The 27333-nt window shown below is 41.6% G+C and overlaps 1 protein-coding gene across 2 annotated transcripts in view; it reads left to right on the top strand.

Moving 5' to 3' along the window:
* The window catches only part of fndc3a (fibronectin type III domain containing 3A), a 115164-nt gene that overhangs the window by 48574 nt on the left and 39257 nt on the right, over window positions 1–27333 (top strand). For both annotated transcript variants that reach the window (XM_088920894.1, XM_088920895.1), the window contains exons 3-9: window positions 1479–1554; window positions 14453–14529; window positions 15537–15768; window positions 16808–17098; window positions 20348–20406; window positions 24023–24180; window positions 25620–25679. In XM_088920894.1, the coding sequence (XP_088777020.1) occupies window positions 1479–1554; window positions 14453–14529; window positions 15537–15768; window positions 16808–17098; window positions 20348–20406; window positions 24023–24180; window positions 25620–25679 (953 nt within the window). The remainder of the gene's footprint in view (window positions 1–1478; window positions 1555–14452; window positions 14530–15536; window positions 15769–16807; window positions 17099–20347; window positions 20407–24022; window positions 24181–25619; window positions 25680–27333) is intronic.

Here is a 27333-nt window from a genome sequence, read left to right as displayed (position 1 = left end):
ATGTTAGTAATAATATTTCTTTATTAGCCCTGTACAATTTCTTGCATTAGGAATTCATCTTTTCACATACCCCAGCTTGCTCTCCGTGAAACACAGACACACAGACAGGGAGAGAAGCTTGGGGTCAGAGCGCAGTGTCAGCCATTGTACGGCGCCCCTGGAGCAGTTGGGGTTAAGGGCCTTGCTCAGGGGCCCAACGGAGTAGGATTCCTCTGCCAGCCGCGGGATTTGAACCTGCAACCTTCCAGTCACAGGCGCAGATCCTTAGCCACAGAGCCACCGCATAACTGGCATAACTGGTTAAGCCAGTAATAACCTGATTTACATTGATAAGAAGAGATAAGAGATCACTTTATTAGCCATATACAATTTCTTGCATTAGGAATTTGTCTTTTCGCATACCCCAGCTTGCTCTCCACGTGACACACAGACAGGGAGAGAGAAGCTTGGTTGCCTCTGGAGCAGCTGGGGTTTTAAGGGCCTTGCTCAGGGGCCCAACGGAGTCGGGGTCCTCTGCTTGCCACGGGATTTGAACTGGCAGCCTTCCAGCCACAGGCGTAGATCCTTAGCCACAGTGCCACCACTCTGCAAAGAGCAAAAGGTTGAGCTGGAATGAAAACATGCTGACACACCACTCCAATCCTCAGGGACCAGGATTTCCTTTCTGCAGTAATCAAGTTCCATTGCTTCCAGAACGTGGAAGACCTTGACTCCTTGCAGCATGGTTAGGACGTACACAAACCCTTGTGTGTTTAGAAAGAGGACTAGAGTAGACTAGAAGTTCTCTGTGAACAGGCAACCTCCTGTAGAATTAAAGTTGAGGTCCACACTTTCTCCCCCGTGTTATTTAGTATCAGGTGAACTCCAGGCAAAAGCTTATATTCCAGACATTGTATAACATGTTACAAATCTGCACTCTCGGAAAACAAAGCTGGTTTTTATTTCTATTTATATATGCAGGGTCTGGAGGCATGTTGAGTGTGGCAATATTTCCCATTCCAAATGCAGCATAAAACTAGCTACTGATACTTTGTAGATGCCATAACCAGGTGGATAGGTAACCTGGAACCTCTACCTCAAGTCAGCTGTGAACCTCTGAAATGACTCCGAGGGACGTAAGCTGTCCAGGCATTTGCATTCACCCCAATATTTTATTTTGCTTTTAAACCAATGCACAGGTTGTTGTTTGCTGCATACCCCTTTTTCTCATTAAAATCACCCTTTGTCAGGAGCAGATCAGCTCCTAAAAATGATGGAAGTGTAATTCTAATTTCCTTTTACATTCTGGTACAAAAATTTTAAATGGTTACGAATACTACGGATTGGAAACGGACCACTCAATCAGCATTAAATTGGTGATTCGGATTTGTGGGAGTCTGCCTTTTAACAGAGCACTCACATAATCAATTAAACATGTCAAATTCACTCTTAAGAAAAGGTTTTTGTTAATTGGGATCGTCTCTCTCCCCTCTTTCCAGGTGATCTTAGTGCAGGTGAACCCCGGCGAATCCTTCACGATACGACGCGAGGATGGTCACATCCAGTGTATCACAGGTAGGCCTACCCCCCATCCCTTCACTAGCTAGTCACTACCCTTGATTACACACAGAAAAGAAATGTTTTTTAATGCCGTGGGATTTTGTGTTCGTTTTCAGTTTCTTATTTAATGGGAGGTTTGTTATTTGGGAAGAAAAATAAAAGCCCAAAAAACTGAAACTGGTAATCTCTTTGCTCTTCTGACATGTGTCAAGTTAGTTCCCTTGGAAACGATTCCTACACAGATCCATAATTTGTCTGCTGTCGCTTTGCCGTATGGAGTAGGTAGCTATCTTTTTTTTCTTTAAAAAATGGAATTATAAAATTAAATAAGAATTTTTAAAGGGGATTGGGAATGTACTTTGTTCCGGCATGCCCATTAGAACGATCCTCTGATGGTAGTAGTGAAGAATGAAAAGCTGTTTTTGTTGAAGCTGAGCTAATGCTGAAAGTGTCATGTCCATGGTTTGAGCCTTTGTTCATGTGCTCCTTTAATTTCATTTGTTATACATGAATGGAGACGTCTGTCTCTGAATCGGCTGAATATGTTCTGGGGTAGCGATTGTTAATTATTTTGATTTGTGCGGACAGTTCAGAATCACAAATGCTGCATTATTGTTTATAGGTGAAAGCACGTTGCTATAAGTGTGTTCATGTTAACTATTTTTTTTTAAATGCACGGAGACTAAGCAACCTTTTTTCTTTATCTTATCAGAGCTTCCTGTGCAGTGGTCAAATGCTGCTCATTGCGAAGTGATTGTCTTTGTGCTGTAAATGAGTGATAGCCATGTACTTTACATTATTTAGATTAATTAATTCAACTTAAATAAATGATTGATGTGGAAAAACTGAAGATAAATGGTATGATGTAAACAAAGAACCAGAACATTCCTAGGAAAATCGAGAGACGTGACGCTTAACTTTACGTCAACTGACATTGAGCCTTTGATTTTATTGGCTGTTGTGCCGAGACGGTTGGACTACAGTACTTTACTAATTTTTAAATACACTTCCACCTAGTTTCCATTTGTGCCCTCTGGTTCATGTTCCGCATTTGAAATAATAAACTGTTGTTTATTATTACTGGTGCAAACACAAACATTGTTAGAATTCCTCAGTGCGCTGGAGTTCAATTCCTGGTTAAGATTTGCATGTGTTTAGGTGGATCTTAATTAAATTGAGTTGTGAAGAAGTATTAGTAAATATTCTCTTCCCAATCACTGAGGTTGAGTGAATCAATTTAAATTGTGTAAATAAACCTGGTAATCCACAAGGTTACTGTATATGTGATTTCCTACAGAAAAATACCATACAACATCAAAACCAGAGGTCATTATTCAAGTTCTCCTTATTCTATGTTTGCTAATAGATAATTTATCTGTAGACGAAAGTTTGGTCTAAAGGACTATCGGTGTGAAAAAGTTTAATTTTTTTCTCTACATTTACCTTCACCTCTTTTTCAAGTCTAATCCTGTGGTCTGAGTTTATTATTGGTTCTGGTGGTGATGTTTATACTGGTGGTAATATTGATCCATTGTTTTTGTGGAGCAGTGTCTCCAGTACTGCACATGATAAGTGAGGAAACAGATAAGAAAGATGGTTGCAACAGCATATGAAATCAGGAAGAGGGGGAATTGTATCATGTTCACACTTAAGATATTTATTAGGAATCTTTATTGAGTTGGGAGGTCATCTGCCCTCTACAGTGGTTCAATTATCTATGAAAGAACCTGCAACTGGCTTAGATTATTGCATTTGCTTATTAGTTTCAACTAAAAACCATACATCACAACTATTATGCAGTAAAACCTATAAATATTGGGCATTTGTGCCTCCTCAAAAGCAAAAGCATGGATGTAGGAGGGCTTCGGCTGCTTCTTTATGATCCTGTTTGTCCGTTCTTGATGGGTTAAGCTTGTTTCTGTGGGCTTCTTGATCTCAGCAAGATCCTGCGATGATGGTTTATAAGGTTTGAGTCAGGGCTGTATAGTCTGAACTTGTACCCCTCCTCCTCCTCGCCTGGGCACCAAACTCATTATCAGTAAACTAAGCGAATAGAAGCTGTTCAGGTCTTTCTGTTCTGCAGACTGGAAACAGCGCCATGAAAGAAGCCTGCTCTTGAGTGCCGGAGGTAACAAGCCTGTCAGCATGTTCTCATCTCCCTGACGCTGATGGAGGATGAGTCACTGAACAGAGCGAAGTGACACAGGGAGACAGAGAGAGAATGTTTTCTGTTGAACTGTTCGGGGGGGTGCAGGAGAACGTAATCTCAAAGAGAGGCAAAAACTGCACCATTTCAGCAGTAATATCATTCTTGATATAATGAATTTAGAATGAAAACATGTCTCTACAGCATGTTCATGTATTAGATATTCCCGTTCTTAATGGTGAGGTTGCAGCAAAGGATGCTGGTGAAGGAAAAGTTTTAAGGATGTCACAGTGTATTGTTTATATGATGATAACCACAGTAGCAAAATTACAGCCTGTACTGAGGTTTGTTTCCAAGTTCACTTTATACCATGAAATGCTAAAATGTTACATTTATTTGCCCCCCTTCTATCTTACTATGGTTCAGAACCCTTTTTTACATATTTTGCTTGCAATGTGTTTAATGAATTAATTACCCATCCATCCATTTTCTAGCTGTTTCTTCCAATTTAGACTCGGGGGTTATAGCCTTGGCCAGCAAGTAATGGATACAAGGCAGGGTACACCCTGGATAGGATGTCAGTCCATCACAGGGCAGACAAACACATAATAGCTGGTTTTCCTAGAAACCACTTAACTAGTATGTCTTTGGACAGTGGGAGGAAACCAGAGCAACTGGAGGAAACCCATGTGAACATGGGGAGAACATACATACTTCGCACAGATAGCACCCGTTATAGAATTGTATCCATGGCCCCAGCACCCAGCAAGGCAGCAATGCTAACCACTGCATTGCCATGCCATTATTTGGAAATCATTTTATTTGACAGCTAATCCACAGAATAACTCAGTACCATCCATCCGTTCTTTTAAATCTTCTAGGGAGCTGCAGAGGTGATGCTACTGTAAATCAGTGAGAAGGGGGGTCAGTGGTCTGCTTGACACTTGATTCTTGACATCAGATGCTTTCATTTTTGTGAATTTATATCAGTATGTAAAAAAACTGCACTGTATCTCAATTGATATAGAACATGAAATCATTTTGATTTGATTCCACTAAAGCATTCTTCCAATAACTACAGTTTTTTAGTGCCTTCCCAAGTCATTTTGAACATGTCCACCACATACCTTATAGAGGAAACCTGGGTTTTGAAAACCAGCAGAAAAAAAAATGGTGTTCCATTGTAGTATTTTTAAGAAGGATGGGTCTCCAGTTTAGGAATGTATGAAAGATCAGAAAAGAGCATCACATTCAGCTGTTTTTTTAAAGACGTCCAGGTACCTGCTTCAACCTCATGGCTGGGTTGGTTGTTTCTCATTCCCATAGCAATTTGTGTACAGAAGGGTCTCCTGTTATCAGTTTTAAATGCACTTCCACATAGGTTCCACTTGTGCCTTCATGTTTGTTAGAGGAAATCTGAATTTCAAAGATTTCCCGCTGTTAGGGACTAAGTTTTGTTTCAGTATTCTGGTTGTGTAGAAGCACCACGGCAAGGATCTTGGCTTCGTTGTAAGCAGGGATTGAGAGATCTGACCTAAATGAATGGGAAGCAGATGTTACAGCCCCCTCACCACAGCTGCTTTGTGTGAGACAGACAGGAGGCCTTGTGTGGTCAGCAGAACGCTATGCCATCTGTGACAAGACAGACCACAGTGCTGCCAGCAGTAGAAACATCAAAGAGACTGACAAAAAAAACCCGAACTCATCCGTCTTCATTGGTCTTTTAACACCTACCAGATTGTTTGTTTCAGAGACGCAAAATCAAAGTTTGTTCAAAGATTCTAGCAAGCTAGAATACAACTATCCCAAAAAGTTGAATATTTCTAATTTGTTTTTTGACTTAAGCTGCATTGCTTTAACATTAAATGGGGGGGGGGAGATACATTATTTTTTAAAAATATTTAATATTGAGTGTTGATTTTAATAGTTAAAATTTGTCTGTGACCTTTTCTCATCTCTTTTGACTGGATACTATGCATGACAGAACAGTAATATAAATTTTGCTTTATGTTGGATCTCTGGATCTCCTCTGTCAGAACATCATAACCATTACCTGCCACAAGTAATCATTGGGTTCTAAACTTTGAGGAGATATACTGGCTCAATTAAACAAGAAATCACATGGGCATATGTATAAACTGGTCTTTTAATGCAGGTGACTGAGTGGCCTGTGTTAGCTTTAATAGTGCATAGGAATGGAAAACTGACACTGCTGGATCTTAATTCTGCTTCAAGCTCATGTACTGAAGTAAGATTTTTTTTACCACATGCATAAGTGCATGGTGACTAAAACTGTCCTGTTCTATCATTTTTGGAGGTGACAGGGATCTGTGTAAGACTTCAGTAAGTCCATTGAGGTCAGTGTCCTTCACATCATGCTTAGTGTAGTGCTTGAAACAATAATGCATTTCAGTTGCTGAAGCAGGCAGAATTTCATCATTATTTGGGGAATTTGGTTGTATGAGAACCATTCCCTTTTTTAACACGGTTAAAACACATTAGAGAATGGTCAGTCTGTAGCAACCACAAAGCGGTGTGCTGCAGCAGACATAATGAACTGAAGATGCTTTGCATCTATAGCTTAAAAATTAGTATTTGTAAACTTGCAGGGGAAAATTGAAAATTCGGATTGTTTTTGAGCTATAAATAAAGCATTGTGTTTCAGCGGGTTTTCCACACGATTTCAGCTGTTGCTCAAGGTCATTTCAGCCTCCCGCTGTGTGGGCGCTTGGTGCTTCAGAGAGCTTTGTTTTCTCGTTGTCGCGACGACGCTCTTCACAAGGAAGATCTGACTCTTCACCGAAGTGATGGCAGCGCTTGCGATGTCACAAAACCCGAGGACGGCTGACCGGCCTCGCAAGTGGGCGACAGCTGAGAACATCCAGGCCGGCCACATGCTTGAGGGAGGGAAAGTGTGACAGTGTGCTTCTGCGGAAGGTCAGCAGGGGCTGAGTCATGCCGTGAAGACCATTTGGAAATGGCAGGTAGCCCGTTCTTCAGATAGAAAACTTGAGAATAGCTGCCATGAAGAGCATCTTTCTTTGTCAGCTTGACGAGGAGTGCTGGGATGCACGTCCGATAAACTGTAAGGTGACGAAGTGTTTAATGTGAATGAGTGCTCACTGGTGGCAGGAGGCAGGCGCTGTTCATTGACAATTCTGCAACCTATTTTAAGAATGGGCTTGAGGAGATGAGTCACCCGCAGTATTTTCAAAGCAGTCCTGCACTACCGGGTGACAAGCTGAAAACAGATTTTGACAAAAAATAAATGGCACAATTCAGATGGTTCTCTGGAAAGCAAACATTTGCCGTCTTAAGTGACAAATGCATAAATGCTCTTCTCGGATTCACATGTTTAATAAAGTTTAAGATCTGCAGGAGTGGGTCCTAGGTTGTTTGGCAGTGGGTGTTTTTTTTTTGCTGTTTTCCGTACCTAACTGAAATGCTGAAACCTTTTTGAAGTTTTTGAAGGTGTAAGATATGCTTTAGCCAAAACAAAGAACTGAGATGTTTTTTTAAAACCTTCCGGACAGAGCCTTGAGATATTTGGATAAAAAGCTTCGACAGCGAGACAGTACCAAGCACAAAATGGGAGTAGCTACTAAACGCAGTAGATTCTGGTCGCTAGACGTTATGCATCATGCAGACTCTATTACAGAGGCTTCATGCTGAAGGATGATACTAACACCATGAATTCTTGAATCACAGCAAAGCAGTGGTCTGTGCAGCTTCTCAGCCATGTGTAAATGAAAAATCCCTAGTGGTTTCATATGTGGTATATAGTAAAAATAACTGGCTTTTTTTAAATTTCTAAAAAAATGTCCATCCCTGGTAGCATGCAGATATTCATATACCTATATATATTGTACTTCACATGTTCACTTCAAATGGTTCTCTTCTAGCAAAACATTTGAATGCCACATTCCCACCATTGTTAGTAGTTCAAGCCAAATGTAATGGTGAAGAGTAAAAGCATATATTTTGTGCATCTCCCAGTCTCAGTGCAGAGCCGGATTCATGTCAATATTCAGAGAACCTTATTACTGGGGCTTCCCACTCTTATCAGACCTGGGGGCCGTGACCCAGCCTTGTAGGATGCTTGCTAAGCAGGATTATGGTGGGGGGGAAAAAAAGGGGGTTCACAGTTTAAGATGAAGATAAAATCCTTTGAGATGCGAACAGCCTTTCTTACGTATTAATGTTCTGATCTTGCTTTAAAAGGGAAGTTGTTTCTGTTTTAAATGTCATTTTCTGGCAAATGAAAGAGAATAGTAAGATGTTATGTTAGTTTAGAACCATGTGGCCTTTTAATTCCTCATGATTGATATTTGTTTCTGTTGCATTGAGTGACTGGAAACCTTTAAAAAAGATATCGGTGAAAAGATTGTCCAATGAGTGTATTATACTGACCATGGGTTTCCCCCATCCCAATTTTTTGAGAAGCGGCAACAAGCAAGCAACTGCACTTTCATAGTTCTCAAACTTCTTGAAATCAAAACACCTTATACTGTCGGAATGATGTGACCAGAGAGTAATCATTTTTTAATGTCATTTTTCCCATTTTTTGTGCACATATCCCAGCTCTTTATAAAGAGCCCATGGGACAGACGGCTCAGCTGAGCTTTGCGGCTGATGAACATGAGATTAATTAAATGCCCACAGAAGGATACTGCTTGGGGCTTGCTGTGAAGTTTGGGTTCCTGACTGTTCTGCAAGCTGTGAAAAGATTTCTGGACAGAAGCCCTGTCAGGAGGCCATTGCTGCCTGTGATTACTCTTCTCTGTGTGTCATCCTTGTGAATATTTCATCCCGGATGCATAGAAGAACATTAAATATGCAGACAGAAATTTGAAAAGCAGAAGCATATCATAATCGGTGTTCTTTGCTGAACACTCGGAATGCTTGGGCTGTCTGCCCGTGGTCTCATCCTGCATTAAGGCTGCAGGTTGCACTGACATGACATGTATTGCTGGGAGTCGTCTGCAGTGAGAGCAGAACTCTTGAAGAGCACTTTATATCATTTCCATTTTCCTGTCATGCCGTTTCTCGTTACAGTAACCCATTATGTGTGCCTTGAATAATTCACAATGGGTTCTGCTAAGATCACCATGCCAAGCAACTAGACCAGAAGAAGCCTGTATACACAGCAAGGAGCAGATCAGTGTGACCCCCTGGTGAAGGCCCTGGCTGTCCCCTGTAATGACTCTTTCACTTCAATATAATGTCAGACCCTGCCCTCTTGTAGATATCCCACTCACATATGAAGGGCACTTCTCAGTGCTTTTATACTCAAATAATATAAAGTTTTACAAGCATGGTACACTTTTTCTTTTCACATCGTTGCTTTATGATGGCAGAATTTGAGACTTTGGAGACTTGAGAGGCATACTCTTCATGCGGTCAACTTGGTCTTGTGTGGGCAGAGAGTGCAGGGCTTGTTTTGAGAGAGACAGCCCTTTAAAACTAGAGCCTGAGTAATGCCAGTGCTGATAAAAGACCTCATTTTTCTGCCATCCCGTTCAGAGAATCCTTTTCAAGGGTTGTTTCTGTTGGAAGGGAACTTAAGAAAGGCAGTGCGTGAGAAGTGGTAGAATAGAAAATTCTTGTGGTATTTGCCTTTTCTAAAGGGGTTTTAGCATTGGTGAAAGGCCAATAAAGTTGTTGGTGAATGCATGCTGAATAGTGAGAAAAATCAGTGATTTGGCTGGTTACTGTTGTACAAGAGTAGGCAAGTGATGTTTAAATGCTTCAGGAAATCCTTACCTGATGCAGTAATGTGAAGTAAACAGACTATGAATGCATGGCCATGAAATGTTTATGAATTGTGCTCTTTTGGAGTGGATATGGAAATATTGCTTTTCAAAACACCTTCAGTCCTGAAGCTAAAGTGTGAAAGCCGCTGTAAATGTCATCAGCTTCAGTGGCCAGTTGAAGTGCCTCTTTCTCATTGTCATCTAAGTGGGTATGAAGAAGACTCCTCTTAGTACTGCATACATTAACAGTCGAGCCTTCATTGTGGGCTGTCTCCGTTATACATGGGTTGACACTGACATTCTCTGTGGGATGCTTGAAAATGTATAATGAGGAAGTTGTGCACTTGTCTCCTGTAATTCCTCATCCTAAGCAAATAAAAAAAACCTTAAGGATGGACTTAAGATATTAACAGTAAGTTCACATAATAAGTCAGATGTACACTATGCAGTTTTTTTTACTCCAATTATTAATGCTTTCTTTGAAAAGGGCAAATCTTTTTAAGTAGAAAACTGCTTCATCACAGAATGTATTTTTTTTAGTTTGGTGTCTTATGTCTAATGTCTTTCTGGTGGAGTAAATGGTAAACAGCTGCTCAACAGCAAAGCAGATAGACAAAACAAAGGTGATTGAGTAGACATGTCAGGAATACTGTATACAATACTGGTCTCCACATCTTGAAAATATGAAATAAATGTTAAGAGCAAGCAGTCTCATCCAAAACCATGAGGAACGTGGAAGCATTGAAGTTAGCGTCTCCTTCTATTTTTGTATTAAATGCAAAACCAGCTGAAGAAAATGTTCCTCCCTGACCCTAGGAATATTTTTTACAGAGAATTAATGAAGCTTAATGTGTGGAATAAATGTTTCTCAGGCTGCGGAGGCTGCCATAGTGGAAAATCTGTGGGATATCTCCAAGATCAGCTTGATGCTGTGTTGTCAAGTGTGGAGATCTGCTCACAATATCAAAATATGCTCTTTAGTAGGTAGCTGAGGGGTGGACGTGTCTTGGGGTCTGTTTGAAGACATCTGAACCGATTTTGCAGGGAAGCTGCTTTGGACCTGAACATAGGCCTTTGGGGAATACAGGCTTCTTGAAAAACAGGATTTTAAATTAAGTAACGTAGGACCTTGGCTTACTCTGGGATGTGAGTTCTGGACAACCACAAAGCTAGGTGGCATACAGAAAGGTGAGGTCTAATAATCCTCTTTTACTACGCATTTCTTCTATGTGTGTTTATCTAAATGTGAGCCTAATCAGGACGGGAGACATTGTGATCCTGTTAGAGTGAGACTGCGAGTCATCCTTTTGTAGTGGGGCACTCGTCTGCCTTCTGGCACCCACACCCAAATTCCATCTGTGGTTGGACTGAGGGGAGAGGACGATGACTTTTCATGTTTTGTATTGATGGAAAACAAAAAAAAAAACTGGAGGAAAAGAAAATCCTGCTGGGAGCAAAAGGCCAGCAAAATGCCAATTAAGAGAGATGCCCAGCAACACAGGCCTGGCCCAGTACAGGAGCACGCACCGCATCCTGGGACCTTTTCGTGAGTCAGCCCCAGGATGTGGGGAGTGTATCTCCCCTATCGTAACACAAGCTGGAGCAGCTGAACAAACGCCTTAATTTGTTTGCCTTTCTTTGTATTTATATTCTTTGATTGAGGAAGCTGGCAAATAGGCAGCTGTCTACCGTGTTTGCGGAGCTGTGCCACAGCCAGGAGGGGGCCTGGGTCAGCCCTCCAGCCCTTCAAACTTCTCTCAGGATCGCCAAAAGAGCTGGACAGGCCAGCGTCTCCGGGCTGCGCTGTGTGGTCTGGTGTTTCCCTTTTCAAGGTGTGCTCAACTGGCAGACAGAGTGCAGCTCTTGCTAATCTATCCTTCCAACCCCTGTGGGGAAAACCACGTCCCCTGAAGGAGGGTGGGGAGAAGAAAACACTTGTCAGTAAAGAGTGGGTAGGAAGTTGCCTTGACCTTTTCTCTCTCAACTCCCCCAGCCAGCGAGTGGGCCTCTAAATATTGCTGGTGACTTGAGGTTCATCAGTTCTGTGGCTATTTCTAGCAGCTTGCTTCTATTGATTGATCTTTTTTTAAAACCACAGACTGGTCATTGTTAGCCGGCCTGGCTTGCCACGTCAGTGATGTTCTTCCATCATTCGGACAGGCTGTGGCCTTTTGTGTTTGATCCTGTCAGGGCTTTTGCGTCACTGATGTCTATCGCGTTCACTCCGCGTGATGTCAAAGTGTGGGTGTTGTAGCTCTAGACATGGTTAACCTAATGTGCCGCAGTGAATCCTGAGCGCTGAGCTCTCTGGGGAACAACAGGGAAAGAATGATTCATCACTGCTCACATTAGACTAATTCTAAGTATAGCTGTGCTCTCGACCTGTGCTTTTCTAAAAGGATTTATTGAATGCCCCCCCCCCAACAACATCTCTCTGCTAACATGAGCAAGCAGGGAAAGAGGGGGGGCATGTCTTTAGTTAAGAAAAGCAGACTTGCTTTGGAGGAGAGGTCCAAAGTAAACTGCATCTTTTTCCACTTCCCCAGTGTAAGTAACCCCTTAAGTTTCTGTTGTCATGCACACTTAGCAGTTTTGTCTGATGCTTTGGTTACAGTGAGGTGGTGACGTGTATATGTATTACACATCCACAGTGCTTCTGGAGCTTTCACTGTCCATACTCCTCTCAATTCAAATGTAAAAACAGGCTAACTATATGTTTTGATATCAGAAATCTGGAGTGTGTATGTATACAATTACAATGGTTAGATATTTTCTCCAGCGTAATATGGTAGGCCAAGAGTAGTAGTGGACAAAAAAAGTGGGAACACCTTTTTAATCCAGGGATGCCAAGCATATTGAAATCAAGGACTCTCATGTGTTTTGTTTTGTTTTTCATTCTTTTAAAACCACAGTCCTGGAATCCAAAGAGCAGGGCTTGGGTATGAAATAAACAACTGACTGACTGAACCCTTGCTGATAATGGCCACGCTCGCTCATGGGTGCCCAGACAGCCGTGGTCTCCGGAGTGGAGAAAGTGGCTGCTCCCTCACACGACTTCCTTCTGTTCAGCCACAGCGGTGCTTGGTCAAGCCCACTCATGGCAGCTTTAACCCACGTTTGCCCTGTGGCACAGCCTAGTATAAACATATATACCACATTGGAATATTTTCTTGAGATCCAAACTAGTACTCCAGATTCCTCTATTTTGAACCTGGCATCTCCCCTCCATAACAATTACACTTTATTGTCTGTAGAAAATTGTACTCGCCATTGGAGATGTGAAGTTTTCTGAGTAGAATACTTTCTGCTCAGATTTATCTGCTTGTATGAGGAATGGGAAAGTAGCAAAGAGCCCACAGATATTGATTCCCAGTCCAGCTTGCTTCCTGTTAGTCCAAGTCCCTGCTTTACCTTTAAGTACTGATGGTATTTGTACAGCCTCTGGTTAAAAGTTAAAATATTGGATTCTTATTTTCCCTGTTCCTCCATGGGAAAATCTTTTAGGCTTCAGTAATTACAATTCACCTTCAGACTCCCCCGTTAGTCCCTTAACGAGATCCTGTCTAGTGTTGGAGAAGAGCAGAAACAGTGAATTTGGCAAGTTCTTCTACTCAAGGGTGCATTCTCATTCATCCTGGTTAAAACTTTGCCTTTTTTTTTTTGCTTCTCATCTCTATTGCATTAATTCAGCATTGTTCTCTTTATTAGAGATGTGCAGTTTAGGAAGCTACCAGAATATGTAAAACATTGCTAAAAATTTGAGTCATTTGCTTAAATATTATGGGCTATGAAAATATTTTTAACATTGTTAACAGCATAGGTATTTATATTCGGTATTAGGTTATAAACTGTTTTTTTGGGAACCAATATGACTTGTAACTGAAAACCAAAGTATGCATATTATTTAAAAATAGCCAGGAAATTAATCAGTTTTTATCTTGGTCTATCCCTCCAAGCTTACATTGAAATTAATAATGTATTAAAAAAAAAGCATTACTTGTGATTACACGCATTACATATGATTTCTATGTGGTTGTCATTTTGCTGTTTCCATAATTTGTCATCAGAATTTTCAAGAAATCTTTCTTCTGCATTTGGGATTCTGGGCCGTGATGGGCAAACAGTTTGAGAGCAGCAGTTTTGTATTTGTATTTGTACAGTTTTGTTTTCTGACAAATTAGTGGTTAAAACTGAGCTTGATATTTTAAGGAGTTATTCACTGTTTTTCAATCTTTGCTTTTCTCTTAAGCCAAGGAATGGGTGAAATCAACATCATTGACCTTTAAACATCCTTTTTCTGCTGTGAAAAATCTTGTTAAATAGCCTCCCACTGAGCATTCAGCACGTTCTGTATAACCTGAGCTTCTTCCAGCCTGTGTGGTGGTGATGGTTCTTTACAACTGTTGTGTGAAGCTTGCATGTTCTCCCTCGATTATGTAGGTTTTTGCTGCAGCTCTGGCATCACTGGGCAGAGAAGCAGACCATTCAAAATCAATCATTTGTGGCATTAAAAAAGATGTCTTGGTACCCAAGTCAGAGATATTAACAACATCTTTCTAAACCGAGTGGTATAGGAAAAAAGGCATTGAAAATAATCTGCTCTGGTGTAAAGTTAAGTTGAAATAGTCCCCAATTATGCTTTAGCTTACATTAATAAGAACTAATTACATTCATTATTTGCCTACATTAATAAAAGAAAACAAAATAGACAACCCATACCAAAAACATTTGCACTTCAGATTGTGATATATCTCCTTAATAAAACAGCCACGTTTCCATATCAGGTGAATAACTGATAAGTTGCTGCTGCTATCTGAAGTGTAAACGCCTGGGTTCCTTAGAGGATTTTAATATTTGCTCTACACGTTATGCAAGTATTGTCTGGGAATGCTAACACTTGGACAGAAGATATTTTTAGCTCCACAGATGATGCACTCCCGTGTGGGGTTGCGACAGATGCATGTGTTACACATGCGCACAGAAAAGCGCTGAAGTTTCCATTTGTGTTTCCCAGGTCCAGCTCAGGTACCGATGATGTCCCCAAATGGTTCAGTGCCTCCAATATATGTGCCTCCTGGATACGTCTCGCAGGTAAAACGGGCTGTCCTACCAAAAAAGTCTTATTTCCTTTTTTTTTCTGGATCCGGTGTGTTTTGCGTGCTGTTTCATTTTCTTGAGCTCTGGATTTTTTGTGACACGACAGCACTGACGATGTCTCCACTGGCAGACCCAGTTGAGAATCCTGAATCTTGATTTTGTTTTCACTGAAGCACATACCGTAGGGAGAAAAGCAGCCTCCATATCCCGGAAGAGTCTGAAAAGGATGTTATCCGCAAGCTTGGCTTACACTGGCAGAAACAAAGTAACTTGTCAGAATGTGCCTAGCTTCCAGACTGCACAAGTGTCAGGAGGATGCACCGGTCTACCGTGATTTATTTTCATCGTGTGGTCCCTTTGCTTTGGCATCTACAGGTTTTTATTTTAATTAAGTCACAAGATCAACTTGATTTTTAGCTTGGCTTCAACAGTGTTGTGCCTAAATTGATATACCTTTAAGCTAGATGAGAAGAGAGACCTTAGATGAAACAGAATCTCTTTTTATGTATGATGTTTGTGGACAGTGATACATACTGTAACCTGTTCATTTGGTCAGTATCACAGTATCAGCAGGTATAGGTATCTCATACCCCAGGTTGTTAATTTTCTGTTCTTCATCTTCTGTTAACTGTTGTATAAAGTTAGAAGCTGAGAAACCTGATTGAAGGAAATTCAATCTTTGTTCAATGTCAGCATATATAGAGACAGGCAGAGCAAGCAGAGGTGTAAAGAAGTTGATCCATCCAAGTCTCCCTAAGCTGTCTGTGGAACAGAGCACTACCACAATAAAATAAGCATAAAGCCCAACTGCCAGATCAGGTCCAGTTCATGGTGAGTCAGTGAGCAGTTAACATGTTTTCACTGCGCAAGTATTTGGTTCCTCAAAACACAGGAGGAATAACATGTTGAAGACCAGGGTTTCAGAGCCCTGACAGGACATTAATCTGTCCACCTCTAGCCCCTGACATGGCATTTCTGCCTGCTTTCCTCGCCTCCCGCAGATCATCGAGGAGAATGGCGTGCGGCGTGTCCTGGTCTTACCTCAGCCAGAGTTCCACCCCGGGAGCCACTCGCCGCTGCACCCGCCGCCCCACCCGCCCCTGCCCGCCTTCATCCCGCACCCCGCCATGATGCCGCCCCACCACCACCTGTACTCCACGGTGAGCGGGGCCGGCGACATGGGCACGCAGTACATCCCCCAGTACCACGCGCCGCACGTCTTCACCGAGCAAGGTGAGGCACCGCGCCGCCCCAGAGCGGCTGACTTCCGCTTCGCGTGGGCTTTACCCCACGAGAAACAGGACGCCATGAAGCAGTGAGGTTTCAAGGAAATCTCGGAATCTAATTGAAGAGTCCCAGCTGGCAGCCTCCACATTTTTAAACATTGAGTTTGTTTTGCCTGTGTGGCGTTCATCTTTTCTAAACATGGCCACTGTTGAGATGGGTACAGTGAACCTTACATACATGTTTGTAATCTGAGTGCTTAACCATTCCTTTGTCATGAAGACAAAACAGGTATTTTCACTTCTCTTTCCTTGTTTGTTGTAAATCCTGTATAGCTGAGAGAGCTGTGTTTTGAATTTGAAAATTATTAATATTTTTGAAGGTGTCACTGAGCCAGAATATAAAGGGTGCTGTGTGTAAAATATATTTATGTGACCCAAGACCACATTCAGTAATCCTGGTCAAGTTTTGGTTAGGTTTCAGTTAGGGTTACATATAATTACCCCACATTTATATGACCTCTTTTAGCTCTGGAGGATGTCAAAAGTTAATAAACTGTGCATGAGGTCATGCCTATTTGGAAATGTGGTAAGAAAGTTAGGCATTAGTAAAATACATATTGTTGTAAAAAACACTTCCTTGTTCAATAGCCAACCCTGAAGTACCTGTCTTGTTGCTGTTCTTTTTGAAGTCGGTGTTTAGACGGATAAAAAATTACCGAACAAGTGAGCTTGCCACTGTATTTGTAATGGTCTGGATTCCTTTTCTTAAACGATGCAAGCGAAGTTTGGAGAGCCTCTCAGTTTTGATCCCGTGACGACAGCGTTTTTTGTTCCCTTGACTCACTACTTTCCCTCATTAATGGATGTAAAACCTCAACCTTTGGAGAAGGAATGTAGAAAATAGCTTCTAGATCCTTGACTTTTAAATCTGTATCTTTTTAAATCACCGGGTTCATTGATCCTGTTCTTGCTGTGATGTATTTGTAGCATACAGCTAGCTGGATGATTCACAAGCTGACTTTCTTTCTTTTGGTTTTTGTCCTCAGAATCTCATTCTCCTCATGGAAGACCGGCCTTCGTTCACCGGGATGAAAGGACCAGTAAAACGTACGAACGTTTGCAGAAAAAGCTCAAGGAGAGGCAGGGGGGCGGACAGACAAAGGACAAATCAAGCAGCCCCCCCTCGTCCCCACAGAAGGATGGCTGTGACTCCCCAGTGGACATCCAGAACGGTCTGGCCAAAGGACAACAGTCGCCAAGTACAGCAGCAGGAGAGGCCAAAGTCAAGCAGATTGGCAAAGTGAAAGGCAGCCCGCGCATAGACCCAGAATCAGAAGGTATGTGCTCATGCTTACGGGTTAGTGCGAAATAAGCCTGGAGTCAAAGAGCCTCAGCCAGCAGAGAATCCATTATCAGAAAGCAGGTTGTTCTAGGTAAGGATCATGGCTATCCTGGAAACACAGAGAGCAAGATGGGACTGCTCCCTGGACAAGATTACAAGACAGGACATGCTTACGCAGAGATGGACATGCCCTTTAACCTAGTCAGCACGTCTTTGTTAGTAGCACTAGTTGCCACACCACTATACTGCCCTCATAATAGTGATTTGACTTTAGCTTTGTTTTCATTCATAGCAAGACAAGCAGGTGATTAGAACAGGCCCCTCATTTAAAGGATAGTACCCCTAGAACATGCTGCAGAATCGTGCTGTACGCCTTCATCCGTCATCATTGCAGACTGAATGCTTCAAGACATGTTTCTCTTTTCTGCCAGCTGCATATTTTCCTTTTTTTGGCTCAATCTTCACAATTGCAGACAAGCCAGCTAGCAAGAAAAGGCCTTCAGAACAAACACCTGTTTCCAATGTTCAGATGGGGGGAGTCATACTAGTGCCTTCATTAGTCTTAATTATATTGAGTCAAACAAAGTCATAAATCACAGAAACTCACAAGATTTTCTGTAGCCATCTGGGTCTAGGAATTGGAGCTCAGACGTTAAAAGTGGCTTAGGTTTACGGCCTTGTCTGTGGGCAATGCAGGGTTTTTCACGATAACAGGGAAGCAGATGGAGTTCTCTTCCTCGAGGATCCCACAACACTTGACTGATGAAGTTTCAGCTGAGCCAGCACTTGCACATTGAAACACAGTACAGGAAAAGTAGATCTTTAAGGGTGAACATGGAGGATTTAAGTAGGCCTGTTTTTCTAATGATCGAGCTTTTAGTTTTTACCTGTATGCTGATAGCTATGACTCTACCTAATTGACATAATAGTTTGCTTGTGTAATGGACATGGTCTGTTTTTCTTCGTTGGAATGAAAAGTGCTGTATCAATGTAATGAATCAATTAATTAGAAATCTCCAAACAACAATCATAAGGTGATTTGTATCAGGCTAGCAGGTTTAAGATGGCAATTCAAAGTGAAATAATTCCAAATGCCTCTGCTGAGTGTTGTGCATAGTCTCTTGGTATTAAATCTAGCCTACTCATGTTATTGTGCTGATATGAAACATTTTGATTGAAGATAGCTTTAAGAGGGCACATTTTCTCCAGTTCAGACGTAAATTTTTATCGAGGAACCTTGCCGTAAAAGCAGTTTTGTGTGGTTTCTTTAAAGCTTTTGTTCATATTGAACATTATTTTTTTTTAATGCTGGGATTTCAAGACCTTACAAATGCAAAACCCAAACCCCCATGTATTGCTGGATATTTCTATTTTGATTTTAATTTTAATGAACCTATTTCTTTCTAAGGGAACATTTACCAGCATTCGTATACTATATATTGCATTAATATTGTAACTCACGAGTAGACTTTTAGAGGTTTTTTATTGATCCCAAATGTTTTTGGTTATTTTTACAGTATGAAACTCCCCTTCCAACTTTTATTTCAGAATAGGATTTATATAAAGCCTGTGCCCCCTGGGGCTGCGGGGGGCAGGGTGCCATTGGTGTACATTGATGTTTCAGCAGTGTTCCTGTCTGTTATTACAGCAAAGGTCAGACCATATTCCTCAGGCTTTCATTTTGTGTGTGCTGTGCAAACCAAGTGAATGCCAATCCATTTGTGGCAGGAAAATTGAAGTTTAGAGCAGAGTGGTATGCTCTGTTTTGCTAATGTAGGTCCACTGTTATAATACTGTTTGCCATATGGACTTAACTTTGCGCCCCTTTGCTTGGCAGTGGAAGCCTGGTCACACCTGGATCTGGGTGATCAATTAGAACAGCCTCAGGGGAATTTCAGCCTCGTGTCAAAAAATAATCATGGAGGATTAATGGAGCTTCTTTAAGTATGAACTCCACACTGCCAGCAATCATAAGCAAAATGATTTCTCAACAGGGGGTCTGCTGTGAGAGTGGGTCGTTACTGTTGGCAGCAATACAAGGTTGCAGGCACTTGAGATTCGGTCCCATTCACATTTAGAGCCTGTTCACTGGTCTCCGAGCCATTGATTCCATAGATGTTATAGATCGTCCCAGCTCATCCCAGAAATGTTCAGTGGGTCTCAAGTATCCCACATACGTCACGGGTCCAGTATCCGCAGCACAACTCTCACATTCTCTTCTCAGGAAAGCAGGTTTTACAATCTTCACGAAGAAGTGTGTCATTCTGATTAAATGTTTTGACATCCGGGTGAACCTGCAGGAAAGGCAGCAAGTGAGGTCCCAGGATTTGATCCATCTAGCACCATGCAGTCAGGGGGCCATCAATGGCTTCTGAAGTTCTGTAGTGGCTCCCCATTGTCTGGGCTGATATGCACAATAATTGGCATATTGATTTGTGCATCTGTGAGCCACACTCACTGACATGCATTACAGTGGTTGACCCAAAACCTTGTGGACTTGCTCCTGGGGAGTCCATCTGTGGTGTTGTTCCAACACATCAGTGGCACATTGTTCATACTGTATTGGGTCATTTCTGTGGTTTTCTTGACTTGATTTGCACCGGGCTTGACATTCAACAGGTTCAATAACCTCATCATGTTTGCCCAGTCTATCTGTATCTATAGGTGATTTAAGTGCGTATCCCACAATCGGAAGTGTATCATGGTCAGTCATAAACAATCAGTTAATGAAAATGACACCAGAAACATTTAATCAGTATGACTAAAGCTGTATATTTTTTCTAGAAGCAGGGGTCCGTAAATAAAATCATAAAACATTTTATGCTCAGAATATAATTGCAGTCTAATCATAGTGTCAGTTTTGTTCTTTATAATTGGATCAGGGAATATTTTTTTTGCAAGCTCACTTGTTTCCATTTACACCTGCACTCAGATCAGTCTCAGTTTACTTTGCTAGTTTTCCAGCATTGAAACTGTCCTTTTAAGGTGGTTGGGCTTTATGGCCTCCTCTTCTCTTTTTCAAACTTTTCAGAGTTCCCATGGAGGAAAAAAGCATAACAAAAGTATGGACCACAGATGGCCTTGTTTAGTGTTTCAGAAGGGGGAAAAAAAAACATGTTTAAACCTAAATGACTTACTGTAGCCATGCTTTAGTTTTTGGGCAGGTCCAAAGGAATGTAGCTGAAGCACTAGTATAACAAATGTGAAAAATGATCTGTCTCTAACCTGGTGTTTATTTTTATAGAGCTCGATGAAGAATCGAAGGCCCTCCAAGCCCTGCTCTCCAATATAGCCAAGCCAGTGGTGAGTAAACCTGCAGACTCTCAGCACGGGGCTCCGGTCTTCTAGGTACTTCGTGAGGCTCTGGACAAAACTGTGCAGCAAAATAAGACCATTCATGTTCATCTACTTGGGGTGCCAGTATGAACTCGTCAGCTCTTCCTCTGGTCCATCTTGTGATTTCAGTTCTCCAAATTGGGAGGAGGGGGGGGATGTCTGCAGATTGTGATGTAGCGTCAAAGTAATGTGGTTGTATTGCTCAAAACTAATTCATTGCAAGCAGGAATGTGTGTGCACCTATGTACACAACTTATTTTCGTCCATTTAGATCTACAGCTTTAAAAAATCCTTTGTAGATTTGCCAAAAATGTGATGGAACAAATCACTATTGCATAGAAATCAGGGTCAGATGTTATTGTAAAAGGAATGAGAGCACAGTAGAACACTGAATTATTTTCCCCAATTCAGTGAATAGGATTTTTTGAAGCGGCTTTTGATTAAATTGCTTTTTGAACTAGCGTGCAAGTTGGGGAGATCAAAAGCCTTCAAATAATCCAACTGCTAGAAATTTAACCAAGGAGTACAGATACTGCAGATGGCAGTAAAGAAGTGGTGTTAGGGTGGCTTAGGTCTGCTTTTTAATTATTTTAATCAAGATTGAGGTCTAAACTAGCTGTTTTTTCTATTAAATGCATAATGATAACACAAATTATATTTTGGTTCTAACATTTAATTAACCTGAATACCAATGACACCAAATATTGCACATCACAACATAGAGTTGTGCAGTTGTCACGTGGCTGAAATCTCTAGGGTGTGTGGACACAGACTAAAGAAATTTTATAATATCTTCAAGCGGTACAAAACCTTTCACACTGGATCAGTTTAATTTGGATTGAGTTTGCTTCACCTGGTTAGGAACAAGGTTTCAGTCTGCATGATTGTCAGACAAACCAACAAAGAGGCCAGGATTTCTGAATGAAAACCAGGGTTCATTTCTGCTGCTACTGTTTTGTGAACGGAGTTTGTTCCCAGGTGCTATCTTGATTCATTTAGTCAACTGTTTGGGAGGCCACTGTTGCATTTTTGTCTGTAGTGTTTTCATAGTTCACAAAATTGCAGTTTCGTATTGCTTTTAATTGCAAAGTGCACCTTATTATTGGAATGTAAATTTACACTTGTGTGAACCTATAGCGATAACTTTATTGTCCTTTAGTGCTGACACCTTACACCATGCAGGGTTAAACAAAGAGGAGGTAACATATAAGTTTATTTTTTTTAATTTTAAAGTTAGATTAGTTGCAGTGAACCCAGAAGCACAGTTCATCATATTGGAACTTAGGAACTATTGCAGGTAAATTCAAATGATAAAAGACAATCTAAAAAAGTTAAAAATAAATCTCAGTTGTGTCATCTGCTGCATCGTTTCCCTTTTTTTTCCAAATTTATCAGTGCTCAAATTGGAAATTCAGAAATAGACTGCCTGGAGGCCTTGACGTAGTTAAAGGCACATTTGCACAAGGATATCATTTGTAATGCCAACGCACATGAAGGTTATCTAGCTCAGGGTAAACGTTTTCCACATTAAACCTGTGTTTGAGAGAGCTAAAAAAAAATTCGAAACAAAGCATTTGAGAAAACCTTTGCCCCTGAGGCCAAATGGAGAAGAGCCAGGCTTCTTTCTTTTTACCATCTCCACAAGGTCAGAGCTAATTTTACCTTAAAAGAGATGCCAAGTGCACGTACATTTACTGACCTATTAGAAACCTATTCACACCAATAGAAATCCATAGTACTTTTTCATTTTTGTATATGATTTTGCAAGTCCCCTGAGTATAGGAAAACAAGTATCATCTGTCTGTTTTCTAACCACTGTATCCAATACAGGGAGCTGGAAAATATCCTGGCAAGCAACAGGTGCAAGGCAGGGTACACTGTGGACAGGACACCAGTCCATTGTAGAGCTAGTTTGCACACTAACACCAGGGCCAGTTTTCCCAGACGCTAATACTAGTAGGACAATTGGCTTCTGAGAAAATTGGCCTTGGTGTTAGAGTGACACAGTATGTCTTCAGATTGCAGGAGGAAGCAGGAATCCTTAATGAACACAGGATTAACATATAAACTGCACGCAGATAACACCCCAGGTTCAGAATTGAACCCAGGGCCCTGGCACTACGAGGCAGAGTTGCTAACCATTGTGCCACCGTGCATCTCTTGCTAAATGTGAATAGGCAAGCCCAGACAGACATTGTAATTGTCCTGTTTTCCCCAAAATGCTCCCTTTGCTCTCTTTGTATCGTAGTTGTTGCAGGAACGCCTTCTTTACATTCTGCATTTAGAGCAAGGTCCAGATACCAGATATGTTTCTTGTAAGCTGGGATTCACTGGTTGTGTATCTGTTCTGCACCCTTTGCCTTTGGGTCTGCCAGCTGTGAAAGAACTCTGCTGTTTGTTACAGACTGTGCAACACGGGGAGGGCGAGGCCCTGCATGCTCACCTCTCCAACATGCTTGCTTGTCACCACCAGTTGATACCCTGTAGGCTCCATGGTGCCTTGCAGGAAGGATGGAACTGAGGGGACCAGCAAAACGCCTCTTGTTGATGACCATGGCAGGCATCTGGCAGTGCCAGGAGTCTGTGTTGCGCAGCAAACCATGGCATCCTAGCTGACTCAAGCCTGCGCCCTCACCCACAGGCCCTGGTGGAGCTCAGCTAATTGTGTGCTGTTGGGAATTATGTAAAAGCCATTCTCAGTGCGATATGAACATGATCCACACTTGAGTCTGCAAGCATCTTTGCTGGTTGAAAGACAGATGAATTATGCTCAGTGTTGGTTACTCTTCATATTCTGGGTCTGATTTTTCCCATGTAAGCACACAGGAGAAAAAGGAAAAACAATTTATCTGTCAAGAACTATATATTTTAATGTGGGAGAGATTATGAGGAAAGTTCAGGCCCACCCTAAAGCAGGAAATTGTCATTTTAGAGTTAGAGTCCAATTTAAAAAGTGTAAGATGGCTATTGTTCATTTTGATGTAAAAATCTGTACACATTTATTTGACTAGATAACTTGAGAAACCAATCTGAATTTCCTTAAGTAAAGGTTTTGTTGCAGATCGGGGCCCTCTGCTGTTTTTCTTCTTCAGCAGGGATTCCTTAAGTGATACTGAATGACTGGCTGAGTAAAAAAACACAGAACATGTAAAAAAGGAGAGGTGGCCATATAGCCCGCCTAGCCCCTTTGGTAGTTAGTTGCAAATGGATCTGAGGATTTATTTGAGAAACATCAGGATATTGGCTTCAGCAGCAACATGATAGGGTTGCTTGATCCATACTCGGTTTACCAGGTACCTGTGAGCTTGTATTCCAAATCGGTGAGATCTCAGCCCTCCATCCAGCACTTTCCTCTGCATGTGCATGGCAGCAGTAGCAGTGTGGAACTGGTGTGCATTGGTGAATGAGCACACATGTAAGGACGTGCGCACGTTGCCTCCGTCTTGGTTCTTGGTATTGCAAGGGTGGGAGTATGATTGCAAAATTAGAAGTGTGGCTTGGTGGCTCTGAATTTAAGTCAGACCTTTTTACACTCAAGTTCTGTGTAATGGGCTCTCTGAATTTGGCCTCCTCTGCTTTGCAGGTGTCAGACATTGAGGCTCGAACTGCAGTCCTCACTTGGTCTCCACCTTCTCCAGAGGTGAATGGGGACAGCGACATGGCCAGTATTCCTGAGGTTTTCTCTTATGAAGTTACTGTTTCTTACAGTGGGAAAGATGGCAAATTCAAGACCGCATACAGGTGAGTGAAAATTGTGCAGGAATGTGAAGCCAGGAACAGGCCTCTTAGAAAATTGTTGTTGTTATGATATGTCAATGACTTCCTTTCAAAAGCAAAACTTACAACCAGATGCCTAATGGAAAAATGATTTGAGTTTCAGCATTTGGTATTATATACTTCCAAAATAAAGGAAACACTTATGTAAATGAAGGATACACAGTATATTGAAAGCAGGTGCTTCCATACAGGTATTGTTCCTGACTTAATTAACATCCCATCAGGCTTTGGGTCATGTATGAAAATGCTGGGCAGGCCCAGTTGCCCATTATTTTGGTTGCCATGGCCAGAAGAAGAGATCTTGGTGACTTTGAGAGAGGGGTGATTGTTGAGGCACATTTGGCAGGAACTTCAGTGGTGAAGACTGCTCAACTTGCTGATGTTTCACGAAGAACAATGGCTAGGGTGATGTTGGCATGGAAGTCTACCCCTTGTGCATTGGTTTGAGATACAAGGCAAACAGAGCAGCAACTCTGAATGAGTTAACTTCAAATGTCAATTTAAGACGTAAGCAGGCAGCTTCATTTCCTACAGCCTGTCAAGAACTTCACAGAAGGGGATACTATGGTCAGGATGCAGTACATAAATCCCTTATTAAACCTAAAAATACAGTAGACAAAAATGCAAGTGGTGCAAAGAACAAAGGAAAGTGGTCCAGTACTTACGCCAGTACTCACGCCAAAGGAAGCCTACAGGCTTGTGAGTGCTTGTTTCCCCATGGTGAAGGGTTCTGGCAGCTCTGTAATGGTGTAGAGTGCTTTTTCTTGGCATGATTTAGATCCACTCAACCCCTTAGAGAGCAAGGTGAATTGCAAGCAATACATAACCAGTCTGAGTGTTCATGTTTATCTTGTGGTGAATCAATTCTATCCTGATGGAAGTGGAATCTTCCAGGATGACCATGCCACCATCCACAGGGTAGGAGTGGGCACTGTGTGGTTTGATGAGCATGAAAACAATGCAAGCCATACGCCATGGCCTTCCCAGTCACCAGATCTTAACCCAATTGAACAGTTATGGGAGATTCCTGTGCAGCACTTTCCCCACCATCAACAAAACACCAAATGACCGGATTTCTCATAAATGAATGGTGTTCCATCCCTCCAGTTCCAGACACTTGCAGAATCTACACCAAGGTGCGTTCTGATAGCCCTTGGTGGCCCAACACCATATTAAGTCACTTTATTTAGGTATTTTCTTTATTTTGGCAATTCTGATAGCCCTTGGTGGCCCAACACCATATTAAGTCACTTTATTTAGGTATTTTCTTTATTTTGGCAATTACCTGTACTTCATTAGCTTTTTTTATTACACTCAAGGAATCAATAGTTGGAGCCCTACATTGACATCACCTGCTCAGCTTATAACCGCCACACTTTTCATTTATTTCTGCTTCATTTAAGTGGTGAAGAGCTAAGTGCAACCTTAGAAGACCTTAGACCAGCAACAGATTACCATGCAAGGTTGGTACTGCTTACTTCATTTATTCATTTCAGCCCTGATTTTTTTGACATTCTGAAAGAAATAGCCTTTCTAGTTTTGTGATTCTCCCACAACCGGATTCCTTAATTAAAGGTTTAGTATACTAAACCTGTCATCTTAGGTCTTCAGAACATTGAGATAAATTGACAGATGTGTAAAACTTGCAGAATTCAAGATTTTGTTTTCTGATTTCTGGTTTACCGTGAGACAGGTCTCTTCCAGCCTGCTTCCCATGTATACCAGCTCTGCTCCCTGTACCCACTTGTCAGTCACAGGCCTGAAAAAGTATTTGTTCCCTTTAATTTTTGACATTTTTCACATCCCTGAATGTTATAAGAGCTCATGTGGCTCAAGAGCCTTAGTGCAAATGTAACACCAAAGTTTGGTGCTTATTTATTTTATCTCATAAACAATGTCTTCCAGCATCCAATATCCTGTGCAAAAATGTTAGTGCCCTCCTAGATTCAGTGACTGGTTTCCCGACCTTGTACAGCTGTAAATAGATGTACACCAGAAAATTGCTGCTGTTGCTTTGACATTACAATGCTCTGCAGTGGTCTTGGTCCTCTATGAAAAAATCAAGGTATCTTCTTAGAAATTGTTGAGCATTGCGATGATCATGATGAAGATACCATCACACTGCCTCCTTTACACTGAACAATCTGCACAGCACTCAGTGGATGGAAGCAGTCTGTGGGACTGTTGCTGTAGCCAGATTTTGCCATCAGAATCAAGCAGTGTTCAGTGGGGCTCATCATTTCACAGGCTGTGTCTCTACTGTCTAGTTCTCACTTGGCAGTCTTGGAATCACTCTGTCCATGCCTGTGCCGCATGCCTGATCGGTGGATTGTGGACAGCTGCTGTGTCAAAAGACACAGACTGGATAGACTAAAATACTGGATACGCCTACAGACAGACCCGCACAGTCATCAATCTCATGCGTTCTGGGTTTTGGGCCAAATTTGCGGTTGTCCTCTCTTTTCTGGATTCAGCTCTGTTATATCCCATGGTTTTTAACAAACATTTACTGCAGTTGATTTTATGAAATGTACTCTGTGCAAGGTAGAGTTTAATTCCTTTATGTGAAGAATTCAGGCAGGATACCTGTTTGACTTCAGCTGTGACAGGATTAGCTAATGGAATAAACTTGTGATATTCTCCTAATATATTCTGGATAGTAGAACATGCATTTTGTGGTTGGTGCCTAAAATAATCCTATGCCTTGTACACCCTGTTACATTCTGTTGTCAAACATGTTCTGTCTTTGTCTTGACATTTATGGTAACACAAGTATGAACAGCCACTGAATGTTAAAAGAAGTCTTTCCATTTCTTTTATGTAAATAGGTTATAAAAGGCTTTTGAAAATGATTGTATTTATATGACAGTTTTGCAGTGCTCTCTGAAAGGGACCCAGCCTTCAAATAAACCCATTTCAAAAGTTCACTAAGCTGCACTGTAAATTCTTGTCAAGATATACCAGCCTTGGGGATACAGTGGTCTGGGTCAAACCCCACTTTATTGCACAGGTTCCATATTCCCTTGGAATTCTATGCAGGCCCTCTGCATAGCACACAATTTGTAATATAATTCATCACTGGCAGATGGGGGCTTGTCCCAGTTCTTCTGGTCAGAC

This window comes from Atractosteus spatula, chromosome 7 (genome assembly GCF_055471065.1).
Source record: "Atractosteus spatula isolate fAtrSpa1 chromosome 7, fAtrSpa1.hap1, whole genome shotgun sequence".
Classification (NCBI taxonomy): domain Eukaryota; kingdom Metazoa; phylum Chordata; class Actinopteri; order Semionotiformes; family Lepisosteidae; genus Atractosteus; species Atractosteus spatula.
The sequence above is the reverse complement of the archived record's forward strand: the minus strand, read 5'-3'. Positions and strand labels throughout refer to the sequence as shown.